Here is a 19000-nt window from a genome sequence, read left to right on the forward strand (position 1 = left end):
TCCGATAGGATTTTTATGGATCTTCGGTAAGCAATACAAAGACGCCACCGCGGGATTCGGGACGTGTAGCTTTCTATCGAGCCTCTCTTCACCCCTTCGTGATTCGCCCCTTGTGATATAACATGATTATGAAGGACGATGGTGAAGTATTATGATGATGGATTGTGATGAAAAATGATGTTGAAGGATGATGATGAAAGACGACGATGATGGATAATGATGAAGGATGATGATAAAGGTTTATGATGGAGGATGATGATAAAGGATGATGATATAGGTTGATAATGAAGGATGATGATGAAAGATGATGATGAAGAGTTGTGATGAAAGATAATGATGAAAGATGATGACGAAGGACGATGATGAAGGATAATGATGGATGATGATAATAAAGGATTATGTTGATGGATGATGATAAAGTGTGATGATGAAGGATTATGATAAAAGATGATGAATGATGATGATGAAGGATGATGATGAAGGATCATAAAGAAGTAAGATGATGAAGGATGATGGAGAATTATGATCAAAGATGATGATGAAGAAACATGATGAATGATGATGATGAAGGATGATGAATTATAATAATGAGGTAGGATTATGATTAACCATCGAGCAGTCGCGTCTTTGGCTACCTGCAGTAACGTCGCGCTTATGCTGTGTACCACATGCGTGCGTTTTCCTGGTGTGTGTACTCAGTACACGATGCGATCGCTCCCGGGTTAAAGTTGATGATGGTAAAGCATGATGATGAAGAATTATGATGAAAGATAATGATAAGGAAAGATTATTATTAAAGATGATGATGATGAAGAATTATGATGAGTGATGATGATGGAGGATTGGTTAAGGACGATGATGAAGGATGATAATGAAGGATGATGTTGAAGTATGATGTTGAAGATGATGATGATGAAGGATGGTGATAAAGGATTATATTGAAGGATAGTCATAAAGGATAATGATAACCAAACAAACATTTTGTTGTACAAGAATGGGACAAACCAATCTTAGGAAAACTTTACGTTTCTTGGGGAAGGATAGTGATAAAGGATGATAATGAAGGATGATGATGATGATAGATGATGTTGAAAGATAATAATGTAGGATTGCGATGAAGGTTGATGATAGAAGATGATGATGAAGGATGACAATGAAGGATCATAATAAAGGATAAAGATGAAAGATTATAATAAATGATTATGATGAAAGATGTTAATGATGGGTTTCAGTTTGAACTCAAATCGCAAAAAGAAAATTTGCATGCCAATGTGGTGAAGGCTAAAATAAATGAATGAGATATTGTATTGCGGAGATTCCACCTGTTTAGACTCCTGCGCGAAAATTAGTTGCGTGGATTTTTCTTGCGTGGGCCCACAGATATAAAACCAGACCGCGTCCTGGTGAATATTTTACGCTGTGTTGTTAGGTACACATTTGGTGATAGTTTTGCATTGTAAACAAACATTTATAACGCACCTACGCTGAAAATGAGCCAAATAATTTATTTGCGTCGGAATCTATAAATCTTCACAACGGGCAATATGTTGCTTTCATAACAAAACGCGCTGCCAACTTCCAGTCTGGATTTCTGAATCATCGCAACGAATCATGCACCACCTCTGCTGCTGCTGGTGTTAGTGAAACCGGATATACGTCAGACTCCACGACGGATTCAAATCGTCGCGTTCGATAAGGGGAAAATCGACAATATAGGTAATACTTCCTGGTTACAAGTGAAAAGGATTGCGATAATAATGATTGATTATATCGTTTTTTAACGAAGGCAATTATTAACTTAGCTACAGCTGAGGTAATGTAATGGGGTGAATATATTTAGATGGGAGTTAAAATAAAGGAGAAGTAGAAGTTAAATAAAAATTTAAATTTATAAAACACTGACAGAGTAGAACAGGAGGCGAATGTAGGGATTGAGAGGGATACAGAGAAAGCGAGAAACAGGGCATATAGCATTGGTAGCGTGAATGCGCTACCGGTAAACAAAGCAAACCGATCATGATGAAATGAAACGTCAGTCTTGTAAAGTATTTTGCACGAGTAGGTTGCATCATTCGCCTTGACGGTGCCGCGTTTGACAGCTCGTGTGCGTGAAAATAAAACGTAAATAAACGCAAACATTTTTCATCAATTTTGCTGCAGTTTTTTCGCGATTTGAAGTGCAAAACCGATCAAATGGTAAGTATTTCCTGAAAATGTGAGTTTTGGTGAATCTTTTTCAGTAAACTATGTGGTGTTTCATGCAAGAGATGACATAGTTTTTGGGACGTTTTTCGGGGTACTTTTTTGAAAGCGGTAAAAGATGGTCTACTTTTTCATTAAAATTATGAATTAAAAAGTCAATTTCATCGAAAGATGACACTTTTCATAAAATCTATAAACTTTAAAGAGTGATATTATTTGGAGTTCCTATTAAAATCCTCTCCGGAACTGCCATAAAAAAGCGTGAAATGTTTCTCATTTTAGGCATCGTCATCGGACCCTTGCGAAGAATTTGAGGTACAAATTCAACTGACAGACATCGTTGGATATGCTGCAGGAGGAACTAGGCTTATAGTTGAAGGCGAGCGGGTATATCAAGCCAAACATTTGCTGTTGGTCGGTGTCCAAGCAGTTTATGATGACGGTCTAGAGCTGTTTGCTTCCTGCCTGAAATCATCGTCCCCAAGTTCGGAGCCTCATAAAATCCACATTCGAACCAAAGGTGCATTCGAGAATTGGATACTCCGATGCTCTTGCAAAGCGGGTCTCGGAAAATGCAAACATGTTATGGCGGTACTGAAGCATCTTTTATTGTAAGTAATAATCTATTCATCGCACAAGGGCCAAAAATAATTGGAATTTTCTTCACAGATATCCTTCTATCAAACGATTAACCGTAACGGATGTGCAGCAAAAATGGGGCAAAGTTGCCCAGAAAGTGGCTAACGATATGTATAAAGCAACGAAATTGAATGACTTTTGTAGCAAAACAACTGATCCTTCGAAAGCTACGAAAAAAAATCCTACCGTTGAAGAGCTGTGCTACGTCAGGAATCTGTTTCTGGATAGTATGTTTTTAATAAATAGATTGTGGTTATAATATATTTACAAAATTGTTTAATTTCCTATATTACAGACCTCCCTGAAAGCAGTTTGTATTACGAAGTGCACGGTAGGCCAACAATACAAGAAAGTGTTGAGAAGGAGTCGAGAAACGATCCCAACAACGTTTCTGTTTTGGATGAACTTCTTGATGTTAGACTTCATAGTCGGTTTTCATCAATGGATTCGCTGATTTCTATCGAAGATTCCGAAACAGTAACGAATTTGAAAATTTTCCTGAGGAACGCTTTTGATAGTGAGTCGTATACTGAAGTCGATCTAGATAATATTCAGTTCATCGGCCCTCTTGAAGACAATTTGTATATATACTATGAAGTGCAGGTCAGCGTATCCGAATACGAATCTTTACAAATATGTGCAGATACGATCGAACAACGTGTCTCATCAGTATGGAAAAACTAGGGGTGGGTAATGTCTGAGACATAACCGCATTGTTGACGTAGGACAAAGGCTGGAATGAGGTTCCGACTTTTATATATTGAAATGGGCCCTTTAATTTGAAGTCTTAAATCAGCTGATTTTTCGTGTCATTGTTGTCCGACCTTCGTAAATAAATGCATAACGAATTTATCACATAACGTCGGTTTCCTGCAATTGGCTTCTTTAACGGTGTTGAGATAATTCCATATTCTGAATCTGCATGCAAAACTGAGCCGAAATCCAAATTTTCATGAATTTTGGTGCCCGGGAACCTATTTAAAAATCAATTTGAAGTTTGTATGGGAGCGATTTGTCGAATCACCCCTCGTCGCATTTTGTACTGGGCGGAGCTGTCAAGCAGTTGCCCAGCTGTCAAAAGGTGATTTCGATAAATCTCTTCGAAATCGATTTTCGGTACCAAAACAAAGTTCTAAAAATCTGAAAAAAATCGTAGTGGTTCAGAAAAAGGTGCGCTTTCGTATAAAATCAAAAAACTGATACATTTTACTTAATTTAAAAACCCAATAGGGGCACAACTCAAAATATGTCATTTTTGAGATTTCGATGGCAAATGATGAAAAACTATGTAAAATTTCATCTCACAAAGACCCGTTCCAAAATTCGATGAGAAACGCGAGATTTGGGCATTTTCACCAATTTTCCGCAGTAAGAGCACAACTCAAAATCAGTCAATTTTTTCAATAGTCGTTGAAAAATAGTTGTCAAAAATTCATGAAACAGATAGTGCTTCAGCCCCTTTCAATGATACAACAATCAAAATTTGTTTACTTTTGTCAAATGATGAGAGAAATAAGTGAATTTGCAGGAGGTGCTTCATGATTGCCAATTTTTAAACGCTTATTCTGAAAATTCACATTTTTTGAGTTGTGCCCCTATTGCAGGAAACCGACGATAAAAGGCCTACACAATGTATGCTGGCAAAATTCAAATCGGCGGAGTGATGTGTTGATTAAAGTTGTTACCTATGTGATCCATTTCACTGAACGCATTCATAAGATGTTAATTAGTCAAACCTTCCGTAACTCGCGCGGTTGGCCATCACTTGAGGGTTGAGTATTATTTTATTTTGAAGATAAATGTTCAACCGTAGTTTGAAAGAATTTTCGTCGAAAGGAAAGAATGATTATAATATTGAAAGGCGTTAAGCCATAGCTTCCCAAACATCATATTGCGATCGCAACAATCATTAAAATAACTAAAATTGCCGCTATGAAATTAACAGATGGAGCCACCGTAGCCATGTGTATTTGACACAACTCAATTGCTAGATTCAACAATACGTTGTATAGTTACGCGAACAACAATTAGAGGCCGGCTATGCTGTTGCTAAGTTTTCAGTCTGTCGCTTTTAATTATCCGATTCATAACTCTGGAGGAATAATTTTCACTGGTCCTGAAAAGAACCTTTTAAATAACAGGAGATTTCGGCAAGACAATTGAAAATTATCCGCACTGAATGCTGGAAGCCATCGAAAACTGCCATCGCTTACTGCCGTGGATGAGATTCCTGGTTCTTCTTCTTCTTCTTCTTGGCGTAACGTCCTCACTGGGACAAAGCCTGCTTCTCAGCTTAGTGTTCTATGAGCACTTCCAAAGTAATTAACTGAGAGCTTCCTCTGCCAATGACCATTTTGCATGTGCATATCGTGTGGCAGGCACGAAGATACTCTATGCCCAAGGAAGTCAAGGAAATTTCCTTTACGAAAAGATCCTGGACCGACCGGGAATCGAACCCGTTACCCTCAGCATGGTCATGCTGAATACCCGTGCGTTTACCGCCTCGGCTATATGGGCCCTGTTCCATATAGCCTGAGATTCCTGGTTCCAGATTCTAGAGATTCCTGGTTCTATCAGCTAAATAGCCGAGAGTCATCGCAGGATTGGTGCGCAGCTGCGGAGGTGACATCCATTCCCTTTGACTGATTCAACGAAAATGACGGAAGAAAACAGAGGTCACTGCTTTTATTCCCCTTGATTAGTAGATTAGGCTCCTCCCATTTGGCTGGCTTTCCAGTTTATTTCGTTTGCATGACCCGCCCCGAAGGCTCCAGACGCATCAAGCAACTAACCAGCCGAGAAATGAGCAAACCACCAGCGGGTAACCAAACGATCAACTTTTAAGCGCAAACCGACATTCGGTTCTTCAGATTTGTGCTCTAGAAAATTCTAGGTGTGGCTTCGTCATATATTCACCTTCGAACATTTTTGAAAAATGTTTAAACTTAATTATTATTAAACAATGTTTCACGCAAAATAGTTCGGATAGAATAATGCGTTGTTAAATTCCGGGTGGAACCATTAGGCCATTAGTGACCGGTTTCATCATTATTGCTGGGCCACCAAGTATTCAATCTTTCACTTCTCAATTGCACCACACTTTTCTCGTTCGATGGAATGAAATTAGCTGATTCACAAACTCTTAAGGAATAATTAACGGAGGTCCTGAACAAGACCGTTTGATTAATTGACGATTTTAGGAACGAAATGGCATGAATTCACCATGTCACGCAATGCGTGTTGGTTTTCTCCGTGCTGAATGATAAACGCCACCGAAAACTGGACCGCCGTGGATTACAATAATGACCAGTTTCACTATTGCTGGCAACGATGCTCTGTCTTTTGCTTTTTGGTTGCACTACATCTCGATCGATGTTGGAAATTATCCAATTAACTCTTGAGGAATCATTTTCGATGGTCCTGAAAAGGACCGGTTTGAATAATGGACGATTTTGATGCATTCAAAATGCCATGCAATGCGTGTTGGTTTTCGCTGCGGAGTGCGGAGAATGCTGGACGCCGTCGAAAATTGGCCCACCGCCGCTGCCATGGATGCGATTCCAAGTGCTATCATCAGCACGATATCCGAGAGTAGTCGCTGGGTTGTTGTGCTGCTGCCTTGCTGGAGGTGACATCCACCTCCAACCTCCTTGACTGATCCAACGAAAATGACGAAAGAAAACAGAGAACACTGCTTTTATACCCCTAGATTGGCAGATGAAGCTCCTCCCATTCGGCTGGCTTTTCAGTTAATTTCGTTTGCATGACCCGCCCCTTATGCTCCAGACGCATCAAACGATTAATCAACCGAGAAATGAGAAAATTTCCATTGAACGGATAATGTAGCCAAAATATTAGATGATTTAGATCATTTTAATTTGGAAAATGTTAGAATTGAAACATTTTTCACGCAAAATGGTCCGGATATGATAATGCGTTGCCAAAGTCCGGGTGGAACAATTAGACGTCATAATTGTTGCTGGCTGAGTTACCAAGCATTCAAAATCATTCACTTTTCGGTTGTACTACACTTTTCCCGTTCGTTGGAATGGAATTATCCGATTCACAGCTCTTGAAAAATCATTTTCGATGGTCCTTAAATTAGGAGGAAAATTAAATGAATTCACTATGCCACTATGCGTGTTTGTTTTCTCCGCACTAAATGCTGAACGCCACCGAAAACTGGCCCGCCGCTTGCTGCCGTGCATGCGATTAATGACCGGCTTTGCTTTTGCTGAGAAACGCCGCTCTGTCCTTGCTTTGCACTAGGTTCACCTTTCTCGATCGAGGGTGGAAATTCATCCAATTAACTCTTGAGAAATCTTTTTCGATGGTCCTGAAAAGAACCGTTTGAATAATGGACGATTTTGATGAATTTACAATGCCACGCAATTCGTGTTGGTTTTCTCCGCGCTCAACGCTAGACGCAATCGAAAACTGGCCCGCCGCTTGCTGTTGTGAATGAGATTCCTGGTGCTATCAGTACGATAGCCAAGTGTCGTCGCTGAGTCGATGTGCCGCTGCCCAGCTCGAGGTGTCACCTCGACGGTGGTCGAAATGGAACTGACGATCAGCTCTCGCATGATCGCATTCCTTCCTGCATCGTAGTTGCCCCCACGATGCGCACCAATCAGAGAGCGTTGGTATACTGAACGAGAAAATTTGTCCGCTACCCATATTTATAGATTTCAGCGATTTCAATGTCTAACTTTAAAACAACTTTTCAACTATTTATCAATGATTTTTAGGTTCACCGAATATTACAAATTGAACGCGGGAGTTTCATCTCTCGGATAACGGGATTTGTTTATCATTTCGTTCAGTGGGAAAGGTACTGTGAGCGTTTAAAATCTTTCACTCAAACGTAACGCTCTTGGTTTCATAAATTTTGAAATGACACCGGGTATAGAAAACAGAGACGTAGTCCTACGTCAAAACGAGCGGAGCCGGAGAATAACCGCTTCAAACGCATACTGCTTATATACATATTACAACTCCCGAACAGATGCTGTCAAAGATTGGCGAAGGAAAATAACGGGGTTTGTGGTTCCCAAAGAAGTTCAATCTACTGCAATCCTTCACGGCTTGAGGTGTGAGCCGCTTGCCATAAAAGCTTATGAGCGTGACTACAACAAAATTGTCAGCAAATGTGGTTTTGTTATCCCACCTCACATTCCGTGGTTAGGTTGCTCCCCTGACGGTATAGTCATCTCCGAAAGAAAGATAGAAGTTAAGTGTCCGTTATCAGGGGCAACTCATTCACTATTTGAAGTACTGGAGAAAGCGAAGTATCTCACAAAAAATTTGAAGCTTCTGAAGCGCAATCACCAGTATTATACGCAAGTACAGTTGAACATGTTTATTTTGAAATGCTTCACGGCTGACTTTGTAATTTATTCCGAAGCAGAGGATAAATGCCATGTTGAAACTATCAATTTCGATGAGGATTACGTCGGTACGCTACTGACATCTTTAAAGGAGGTTTATTTCAACGCCTATTTGAAATTTCTGTTTTCGACTAATTATAAGAAAATGAACAATCTAGAAGGCTAAACATGTTAGTCATCGGTGCCAACATCATTACTAAAAAATCTAAAGGCTTCCTATTCCAAACTGAAATTGTAACCTTTTTTTTGTTTTTTTTTTATTGTTGGTTTGTTTCTTTTAAATAAATAAAGACACGTTTTAGGAACTGTTAAATTTTATTTCACATAAAATTTTCGAATGAACAATCTTCTTTCAATCTCTTAAAATCTCTCATTGGAAAGTATTGGTTTAGATACGTTTGCAATCCCACAGGTGATGAATACAATGTCGTCAAGAACTGGTAGCAAATTTATATCGATTTTATCGTTAAGGATGCCGAACTGCTTAATCCGTTGAATCGCCCGTTCTACATGTACTCGAGCTGCAGCTATTGAAACATTTTCAGTTGCGTCAATCTGACTCAGCTGTGTTAAAGGAGCCCTTAGGAAAGGTGGCCTCACTAATTTCACACCCCTTCTCTGGCATTCGTCGTCTATTAAAAAACCTTTATCTGTCATCACCGATTCTCCCAAATTTATTTTGTTTAGAAAATTTTCCTGCACCACGATCTGTTTATCCGAACATTTTCCACCATATCCACGGCTGATGAAGGAAATGGTACCCCCAGGGGTAACTGCGATTAGGTATTTGGCGGTTTCTCGTCCTTTATAATGAGAGTATGCGTTAATGCGACAATGTAGGCATGCAGGCTTTTTAATTGCAATTTCGGTGCAATCTAAAACTGCCACCACATCTTCATACATAGGACGAAAATAGTGAGGCATGTTCTTCTTAATTTCAGTTTGACTTGGCCAATATACAAGAGCTTCACAGACTGCTCTAATCCAGGGGACCGTTTGATAGAACTTCATCGATACAGTTTGATAGTGCAAATTAAAAAGTGGTCCCATACAGGAGAAAGACAAATTGGTCTTCAACTTAATGAGCACTATTAGTATGCGTTCCCGTAATGTTACGGTGGAATACTTGCTGTTCTTGTAGGCAGAAAATGACCGTATGGATTGCTCGAACGTGTCCAGCATCTTGACTGAGTTCAATCCTGTCCATGAGTTCAATTCTGAATCAGTCTTGAACACGACTGCCATTTCTCTGTGACGTCCCAAAAATAGTTTGTCCATTTCCAGCGTATCAACCTGCACAGCAGCTTCAACCATACTGGGTACAACTACTTCTTCTATCATTGAAGACATGTTTCCGTTGTCATCGACATCCATGTCCAGTTTATCGATCGATTTCTTTTGTTGTTCCCGTTTCCTTATTCGAGCAGCACGTTCATCTGAAAGTTTTTTCAACTTAGCGCTTCGAGGTGATTGCGGCAAATTTATATCTGGCACAGCAAAGCTCATCAAAAACATCCGGTCAGTCAATCGATTAGTTGCTAAAAATACCGATACAAAACATAAATTAAAGATATGTTCAAACCACTATTCAAATTTCAAATCATTTACTAGGGCTTTTGAAGTTCGAAATGCTGAAATGCAAACTGCACACCCTTGCCGTAGGTGATGGTTCGTATTTTAATTTTAACTGATGGGCCCATGCTTTCCACCGCTCTGTTTCATCTTTTCTGGGAAATTTGTGGAAGGATACAGCTTGGCCGTAACGAGAACTACATCCTGGGACCGCACAAACAGTATTATTGATTTGCTGCGGGGTTTTTGGTGAATCCGTTTTCTCCACTACTGGGCCTGCTCTATCGTCCATTTGATCACAAACGTCGTGACATTGTTGGGTTGTTTCCTGAAGTGTAGTGCAGAAAAACAATCATAAGAAATGGTTTGCAACTAGATAAAACCATTATTTCACTATTTCTGACACTGTTCAGTGATTTCTTTCACATTTTAATTCATCTTTTTTTGTGCAAAACAACTTACATTTTCAGCTTCCATATTGTAGACCACTTTTCAATCGCTCCAATTTGATATTAATTTGAGTCTAAAAACAATTTCCTGAGCAGCAAAAGAACATTCAAACGTTGATTGTTTGTTTCCCTGTGGTGGAAACCCGATTAAACAACGGTAAATAATGGAAAATTGCAAACCAATGTTGCTGTTTTGATGCAGCGTTTGTTTACAATCCCCATCACGCAAACTCTAAACTGATGTAGGTGTCGCCACCGTGGCGCTGTCAAGGCGAATTTGCATCCTTCCTCGAAAAAGAGTTTCGGCCGGCAGAATCGGTTGATCCGGATTGCCACGGTGTCCGTCCGGACACGACAGTATGGTTGCACTTTATGGTCATAAATTGCTTAGTTGCGATGCAACCTAGCGTCTAAGTGTAAAAAAGTTCGATTGAATTTGCATCTTGTCACTTTAATTTGCAGAAGAGAGAGTCGATGAAGAAAACTCTCTCATGTTATTTTCGCCCTTATTTATACTCAATCTAGATGTGATGGCAAATGTTTGCATCGATTTTTCTCAATGTTTACGTTCTAGGGATAAGCCCTTTTTAAATGTCACTCATCTCGCAGTGATGACAGCGAGCTGTCAAAATTTCGCCGTTTTCATCTCGATGATTATGAATGATTGTGTTGGTGAGCTACAAGGCAAAATCAAAGAATCAAATTACAAGGTATGGCAGATATTTGATGCAACATGAAAAATGACGTCATTAGTCGTCAATTGCCTTACGTTTATTGTGGGTCAAAACCTAATCCTAATCCTACTTTTATTTTTTGTCAAAACCTAATCCTAGATCATACTTGCTAAAAAAATATGACAAAATTAATAAATTTTAAATAATTTCAATAAATAAACAATTATAAGGTAAATTAAAATTTTCAGGCTAAAAATGATCGTTCCTAACAGCCTGTAACAGGTTCAAAATCACACAGTGACAAGTTGTTTATTATTGGTGTTAGTGAAGTCCATCGTCCGACAACACACGCCACGAGCAGTGTGAATGATGATGATGATTCCACCGATGATCAAAGGTAGTGGTAGTGGTAGTTCAACACCGCCAGCCAGCAGAAGCAGCAAGAAGATTGCGTGTTCTCCAGCTCCTCCAGCCAGCAGCGAAACGCGAGTCACAGAGTGAAGTGTTTTTGTGTCGGACGAAATCGTTTTGTTCGTATTACGTACAACAATACGGAGAGGCAGGCATACGGATGATGATGGCCACTGGTGATTTCCTGCGTGCGGTGTATTATTGAAAATCCATTTTACGGTTCTGCGAAAGAGTGTTCCACCGATCGAAGCAAGTTTGCCAAGTGCCAACCAGTAAGAGCCCTTCGCCGATCGAGAGACGCAACAGTCGTCATCCATCGGCAGATCGGAAGTCGCGCCGCAGCCGCAGCCCCCCGTCAATCAGTGCGAGTTTTAATCGGCCAAATTCCAGCGAATGGGACGACGACGGTGATCGAAGCAAGTGACCCCATCAGGTAGCAGCCAGCAAGAGCGCTAATCGAATCGGACGTATAGAATCTGACGTCTGCTGTGGACGCGCGTGGATTGAAGGACATTCGAAAATTGCGAAAGCAGACCGAGATCTCTCGGAGTGGCCGCCAGTGTGAGTGGGGAAGCCGAAGCAGTTGTGTTGCAGTTTTCAGTTCTGAACGGTGAGGCTAAGGAGAAAAGTCTGTCAGCCAGTCGAACGGATTGGCCAAGAAGTACCTAGTTTTGCTGCGTGGAAGGTTTTGGATTGTGTTGTTCTTGTGTGACTCGATGCGAAGGAATTCCGCTGTGTGATTCGTGACAGCAGCGGTAGTAGTGGTGATAGGCGTGCGCAATTTGTTGTTATTGTTTGTTAAGTTTTTGCGAAGAGGAAAACAAAAAAGTGTCTATGTTGATGTTTACTATTGATTAAAAGGCTCTCATTATCAGTGCAAAGCAGACAAGGCGAGAAATTTGATGTGGATTAATTTTATGAGTGGATGGTGATAACAATAAAATTTCTGAAATTTTAATCAATAACTAAAACAAAAAATATAAATTTTATAAAGGCTTCGTGTTATTCTGTGTGTCTATCAATATTTTAAACTATAATCAAAAGTGTTCGTGAACAACAGCCGTTTGTAACTTGCTCAATCAAATCAGGCCGGAGCCCAACAATCAAAAATGTCGCAAGAAATGGTAAGTACCAAGTAAATCCTTAGCACAAATCTAAACAGCAAAAAATATCCGTACTCTTCCAGGAAGAGTTATTTCGACCACCATCAGTACGTCCTATTTTTTGTTTTATTCAATCAGCAACCTTCTCATTGGTGACGTTGTTCTAGGAAAATTGTCATCATTTTGTCGGCATTCTTCGCTTGATTATATATTGTTTAAACAAGCACTAACTAACGATTCGCCGAAACTATCCCAATTTTGTGCGTTCAAGTTTCACAGGAAGTTTTTGCCCCCCACGAAATAGTTATTTACTGTGAATCGCATACGGTGGGTGGGTGGGAAGGTGGTTTTGGTGAAACTTGCTCTTTTCCTTGTCTCCCATCTCATTTTACCCGACTGTTTTCTCAAAAGTGCAATGACCTGCCTGATGTGTTTGTGCATCGTGTTTGTCATTTACTACCTGGAGGAAAGGATGAAAAATGAAATTACAATAAACGATTTCACCTATCGAGCTAAAATTTGCACAGTTGCTATTACTGCAGGACAAAGCGAAATTATAAACATTTTTATTTTCAAATATTTATTGTAAAAGAATCTGTTTCAAATTTAAGGTTTCAGTCCCAGTCTGGTAATTTAAAAATTCCGACAGTTACGGTCGTTATAATTCCAAGCCAGAAACGGTTGTTTTTTCCTCTGTAGAATGCGCCAAAATATCGGGTTGAATAATGAAACTCGTTTTGTGATTAAGAAGACTTCTCTGCCAATAATCAAAACAGCTATACAAAGTATGGAAACATGTATTCATAGCGGAAAACAGTGCTACAGTGGAACTGTCATAGTTTATAACCTAAATAAGACCAGTTCAAGTTTTGTTTCACAATATTGCTAGTGATATATTTGCACTTTGTGAAACATGACTTTCCTCTGAAGGCAACCCGGCGACCATTACAAGGAAGTCCTTTTGGAGTTCAAAAAGGGTTACTCTTTTTATAGAATTCTCTCCCGACTCATCCTGGCGCAGCAATTGTCTCTTGCCATATAAACGTATATAGTAAAGATCTTCGCGTAGCTTCCGTTTATATTCCTCCATGAATTTCAATTAACCGCCGCTATGATATATATAGATCTATTTGGGACATTTGTACCATCGCCAAAATAATAGCCTATTTCATCATCTACCTGAGGGAAAAGGAAGGAAAAAGGATTTGGGTGGGGATAAAGACAGGTAGGGAAATAAGAAAAAAAAAACCCTGGAAGAGGATACTAACGCACAAGCGTACCACAATGGGTTCAAACAGCGCCCTGAAAAGGGCACTGTAATAACGCATAAAGCGAAAGAGAGCCTATAGCTCTTTACCATGCCGGGTTAAGAACAACAGAATATCCTGAAGATTCAGGTTTCTGAAGTCAGTTTCACTTAATAAGTGTTTACCGAATACTCGGAAACGCAGTTGCGCAAAAACTGGACAGTTACATATCAGATGATACGAAGTTCCATAATCGGATTCACAGCTATCACATGGAAATGAATCAGTGGCCAGTCAATGCTTTGACCAGAATGCTGCAATTCTGCTTTGACAGATTCGTAAGATACTTCGCCACCCTTGGAGATGGCTCAGTACAATACAATTTGGTTTGACGACATGACTCCAAACTATTCCAGTATTGTCTGTGTTGAGTAGCAGCCCAGTTGTGAATCTGAAGCTTTACCCAACACTTCGATATCGGAATAGCTGGCTCAGGGCCAATGAAGTCATGTGATGCTCCAGTGTGAGCTAACTCATCAGCCAATTCATTTCCAGCGATGGAAGAATGGCCAGGTACCCATATGAGGTGAACAGCGTTTGCTGAATTCAGCTCCTCGATTTGAGTTCGACAAGCGATAACTATCTTCGACCTGGAGTTGGCCGAAGCAAGTGCTTTAATAGCAGCCTGGCTATCTGAACAGAAGTATATTACTTTGCCCATTACGTGCTGCTGAAGTGCTGATTGCACTCCGCACATAAGAGCAAAGACTTCGGCCTGAAAAACGGTGCAGTGTCTACCAAGTGAGTAAGAATGATACAGCCTTACCTCACGAGAATAAACACCAGCACCTGCTCGACCTTCGAAAAGGGAGCCATCAGTGTAACATATGATGCCGTCTGAAATACTTCTTTCCAGATATCCAGATGTCCACTCTTCCCGGGAAGGGAATTTGTCCTATATGGAAAATTATAAGATCACTTGGAGCAAGGACAATTTTGTCCCAATTCACCAAAAGTGGAAACAACGAGGTGTGTGTTGATGTGCGGTTCACAGGAGTTTCCTCTAGTAGACCGAGTACCCGTAGACGGTAAGTGCAAGAAAGTGCTTCTTGTTTGAGATGAATGTGTAGTGGAGCAACGTCAAAGAGAACTTCGAGCGCTGCCGTGGGAGTTGAAGAGAACGCTCCAGACATCGCCATTAGGCCATCCTTTGGAGATGGCCTAACTTTGATTGGACCGTTCTCATTTCGCCCTTTTGCCACCACACAAGACATCCATAAGCCAATATTGGCCGAACAACAGTTGTGTAGATCCATTTGATATACATGGGTTTTAGACCCCAAGTTGTACCAAAGGTTCGCCGGCATTGCCAAAAGGCCATAAAAGCTTTCTTGATTCTGAACTCAATGTGAGGTGTCCAGGAAAGCTTGGAATCGAGAATTACTCCAACGTACTTTACCTGTTCAGTCACATCGATTTCAGAATCAAAGAGACGCAAAGGTCGAACGCCATTACGGTTTCACCTGTCCGTAAAAAACAATAGATGTTTTACTCGGATTAATCGAAAAGCCATATTGGCAACACCAACCCTCAACTATTTGAAGAACGCTTTGCATCAGGTCGAAAAGGGTGGTGATACACATACCAACTAACAATGCTAGGTAGTCGTCGGCAAAACCATAAGTAGGAAAACCGCTATTATTGAGTTGCCTCAATAGCGTATCTTCTACGAGATTCCACTAAAGCGGTGACAAGACTCCCCCTTGGGGGCATCCACAAACACTCAATTTCCTAATCCCTGCTAGACGCAATGTCGAGAAGAGATATCGGTTTTTGAGCATTTGGTGAATTGGCAATCATTGGAGATATACCATGACTCCGTGCGGCTTCCAATATGGCATCGAAAGGCACATTGTCAAAGGCACCCTCGATATCTAAGAAAACACCCAAACAAGATTGCTTTTGAGCGAATGCTTTCTCGATATCGTAAACAACCTTGTGTAAAAGAGTCACAGTGCACGCTCAGAAAACCGTTCTGATAAACGTGAACAAACAAACGCAAATATGAGAACAAGCAAATATACACCGTGCACTGGAACTAGTTCCAGCTGTCAATATGGGCGTTCTAGAAAACGTGAAATCTAGTTCACGGTGTATATTTCTTATTGTTGTTATCGTTGCTATGCATAGTTCCCGTTTGTTCCCGTTGCCGTGACTGGAAGTGCACGTATATCGGAACGGATGATTTTTTTGCGTGTGGACTTACCAGATTGGTAGGCATGTTGGTTCACATGAAGCGGCATGTTTGCCAGATGAACATCACGGATGTGATGATCCACAATGCGTTCGAAGCGTTTCAGAAGAAAAGAGGTCAAACTGATAGGTCTGAAACTCTTTGCTTCTTTGCTTCTTCATTCCACTTTCGGAATAAACTTCACAGTAATATCCCGCCAGGATTTGGGAATATACCCTGTAGCAAAACTGCAAACAAGTATTTTTTTTCAAAACATGTTTGAAATGATCAAATCCCTTCTGAAGCAAAATAGGATAAATCCCATCTGCCCCAGGAGATTTGAAAGGAGCAAAGCTATTAAGTGCCCACTCAATCGATTCTATAGTTACAATACTCCGAGACGAAGCCAGGGAATCGTAACTACAAGAAAAGACATCAGGTTTATCCGAAGATGTAATATCCACACATCCAGGAAAGTGTGTGCTGAATAAGCATTCCAGAACTTTCTCATCAGAGGAAGTCAGATCGCCATTTGGCAAACGAAGTTCGTTCACTCGGAAATCCTTAGATTTCGCAAGGATTTTAGGCTCACTCAAACTGGAAACATTTGTACAAAGGTTTTTCCAGCCGGATCGTTCAGCAGACCGGAGAGCTTTCCTGTAGGCCTTGCGAGCCGACCTGAAAGCCTCCGAACCAGCCGAATGTCGTCTGTTTCAACTCTTTCTACATTGTTTCCTGAGTTTCGCCAGATCAGAGTTCCACCAAGGGGATCTAAATCACTTGGAGTGTCAATGGATGGTGAGTACCCATGAAATTTGGCCGCAACCAAATCAGTAAAAAGATCCCAGTTTGTTGACCGGGGATTCCTGAAACGCAATGTTTGCGAAGTAACATTTAAATGTTCAAAAAAGATGTAGCAATGGTCAGATAAAGATTCTTCATTTGACACATGCCAATTGGTCAGCTCGTAATAATCTATTTTACGAAACAACAACAGTGTTGATATTGATATTAACACTCACGGGCTTGGGCGCAGCCTCCTGTCAAATTTTCATTCATGAAATGAGCGATCAGCTGATCCGAAACGTCTCGTAAAATGGCTCATTCTACTAGAGCAAAGCGTTATGTCTAACACTTCCTCTCTAGCAGATACCATGAGGGTTGGGCTGTTGCCTATGTTAAGTAATGCAAGATCTGTACTACTTAAGTACTCCATCAAACTGGAGCCTCTCATGTTAATGTCTGAGCTGCCTCAGATGATATGGTGAGCATTAGCATCACTGCCAACAATTAGCGGAAGGCCTTTTGAAGTACAGTATGCGATGACTTGTTTGAAAGTATCCGTGGGGATGGTTCATCATGCGGTAAATAAACCGAACAATAGACGTATTTCCTGCTGAGGTTTCCAACAGATACATCAATTGTGATAGCACATACATACATCTCTGGTGGTTAGTTCAGAGATGAGTGTAGCAACTATTGCGTTGCGTTGACAATCATACAGACTCGAGGCATGACGCGCGAGTTTGCCATTTCATGTTTACTGAGAGTAGCAAACACCGGGTTCACAAGGTTTCCTAGATAGAAATTCCCCTTACGGAAGTAAGGTTCTTAAACCAAGGCCACTTGGGCTGTACCATTTTGCATAAGTCTGCAAAGATTGATCGTTGCTGTTCTTTTATGCTGAAGATTGATCTGAGCTATCCTAACCGTAGCCACTACCCAAACTAGGTAATATTAAACTCTTCGCAACAACAGCACAACAAAGAACAGCAGCAACAAAACCAGATCGGTATCGATTGGAAAACGCCAAAGGTGAGGATACACAGAATACACTGTGTAAATCGCATAATGCGAAACCATATAGGTGAAAATTTAAACTAATTAACAACATCTTCATAATTCCGCCCTTATTTAGCCTCAAGAGAGATTAAAGAAGGGCAGCCGATTGTCTCGGAGAAACACAAGGTCCACTGCACCATTGCTCCGGTTAGCGCAGTAAGAGCAACATACTCTGGAGGGCGCCCTGGTACTCCACAGGCTCCGTTTGCGGTTAGGTTTTTATTAGACCCCCCTAGCCATTCATTCCTAGGCACGGTAAGCATGAAGCCGCATAACGCCATGAATTAGGGGTTACCTGTTGGTGGATTCTTACCACCGGAACAGGCGGTCCGTAGTGTTATTCTTAGCCAATTGAGACAATCGCTACCGACACTACACAGCTATCTAGGCTGATCGAGGTAAGAAGTTAATATTGATGATCAAATTCATACGGACCCGAACAGCCAGCAAGGTGGTAGCCCCATCAGCGTGGTCGTTCCAGTGTTGATTGGGACGTTAAACAGAACTGGCACGATGACCCTCCGGCGAGACAGCAGTGTTGGCGTGGGCCCAATAAGCAACCCGTAAAAATCCCCATTGCGAATTACATAGGAGAAAATACGACTCGATACAATCGGCAAAGACTCACGCGACGTAATAAGGACTACGTTTGGAAACTTGGAACATGGACTTGCAAGTCACTTGGTTTCGCAGGATGTGACAGGGTAATTTACGACGAACTACATCCCCGAAACTTCGACATCGTGGCGTTGCAGGAGCTTTGTTGGACTGGACAGAAAGTATGGAAAAGCGGGCATCGAGAGCTTACCTTCTACCAAAGCTGTGGCACCACCAATGAACTGAGAACTGGATTTATAGTGTTGGGCAAGATGCGACAACGTGTGATCGGATGCAGCCGATCAACGCAAGGATGTGCATGTTAAGAGTTAGGGGCCGTTTCTTCAACTACAGCATCATCAACGTCCACTGCCCACACGAAGGGAGACAAGATGATGGGAAATGTACAGACCGGTAATCGGGCGATACAGTCTGTACGCCGTATCGAATGATAACGGTCAGCGATGCGTAAACTTTGCAGCCTCCCGTGGTACGGTAGTCGGAAGCACTTTCTTCCCCAGGTAAGATATCCACAAAGCGACCTGGAGATCACCCGACCATCAAACAGAAATCAAATCGGCCACGTTCTAATCGACGGTCAAGTGCTCCAAGGTTTCATGGGTACTCCAAGAGATTTTAGGTAC

General features: G+C 41.1%; 1 protein-coding gene across 1 annotated transcript in view; it reads left to right on the forward strand.

The window, feature by feature from the left end:
* Positions 1 to 11330: 11330 nt before the first annotated feature.
* The window catches only part of LOC109411331 (tyrosine-protein phosphatase non-receptor type 9), a 272596-nt gene continuing 264926 nt past the window's right edge, over positions 11331 to 19000 (forward strand). The window contains exons 1-2 of the mRNA XM_029870818.2: positions 11331 to 11944; positions 12210 to 12458. Of these exons, the coding sequence (XP_029726678.2) occupies positions 12444 to 12458 (15 nt within the window). The 5' untranslated portion in view covers positions 11331 to 11944; positions 12210 to 12443. The remainder of the gene's footprint in view (positions 11945 to 12209; positions 12459 to 19000) is intronic.

Source organism: Aedes albopictus, chromosome 3 (genome assembly GCF_035046485.1).
Source record: "Aedes albopictus strain Foshan chromosome 3, AalbF5, whole genome shotgun sequence".
NCBI classification, from domain to species: Eukaryota; Metazoa; Arthropoda; class Insecta; order Diptera; family Culicidae; genus Aedes; species Aedes albopictus.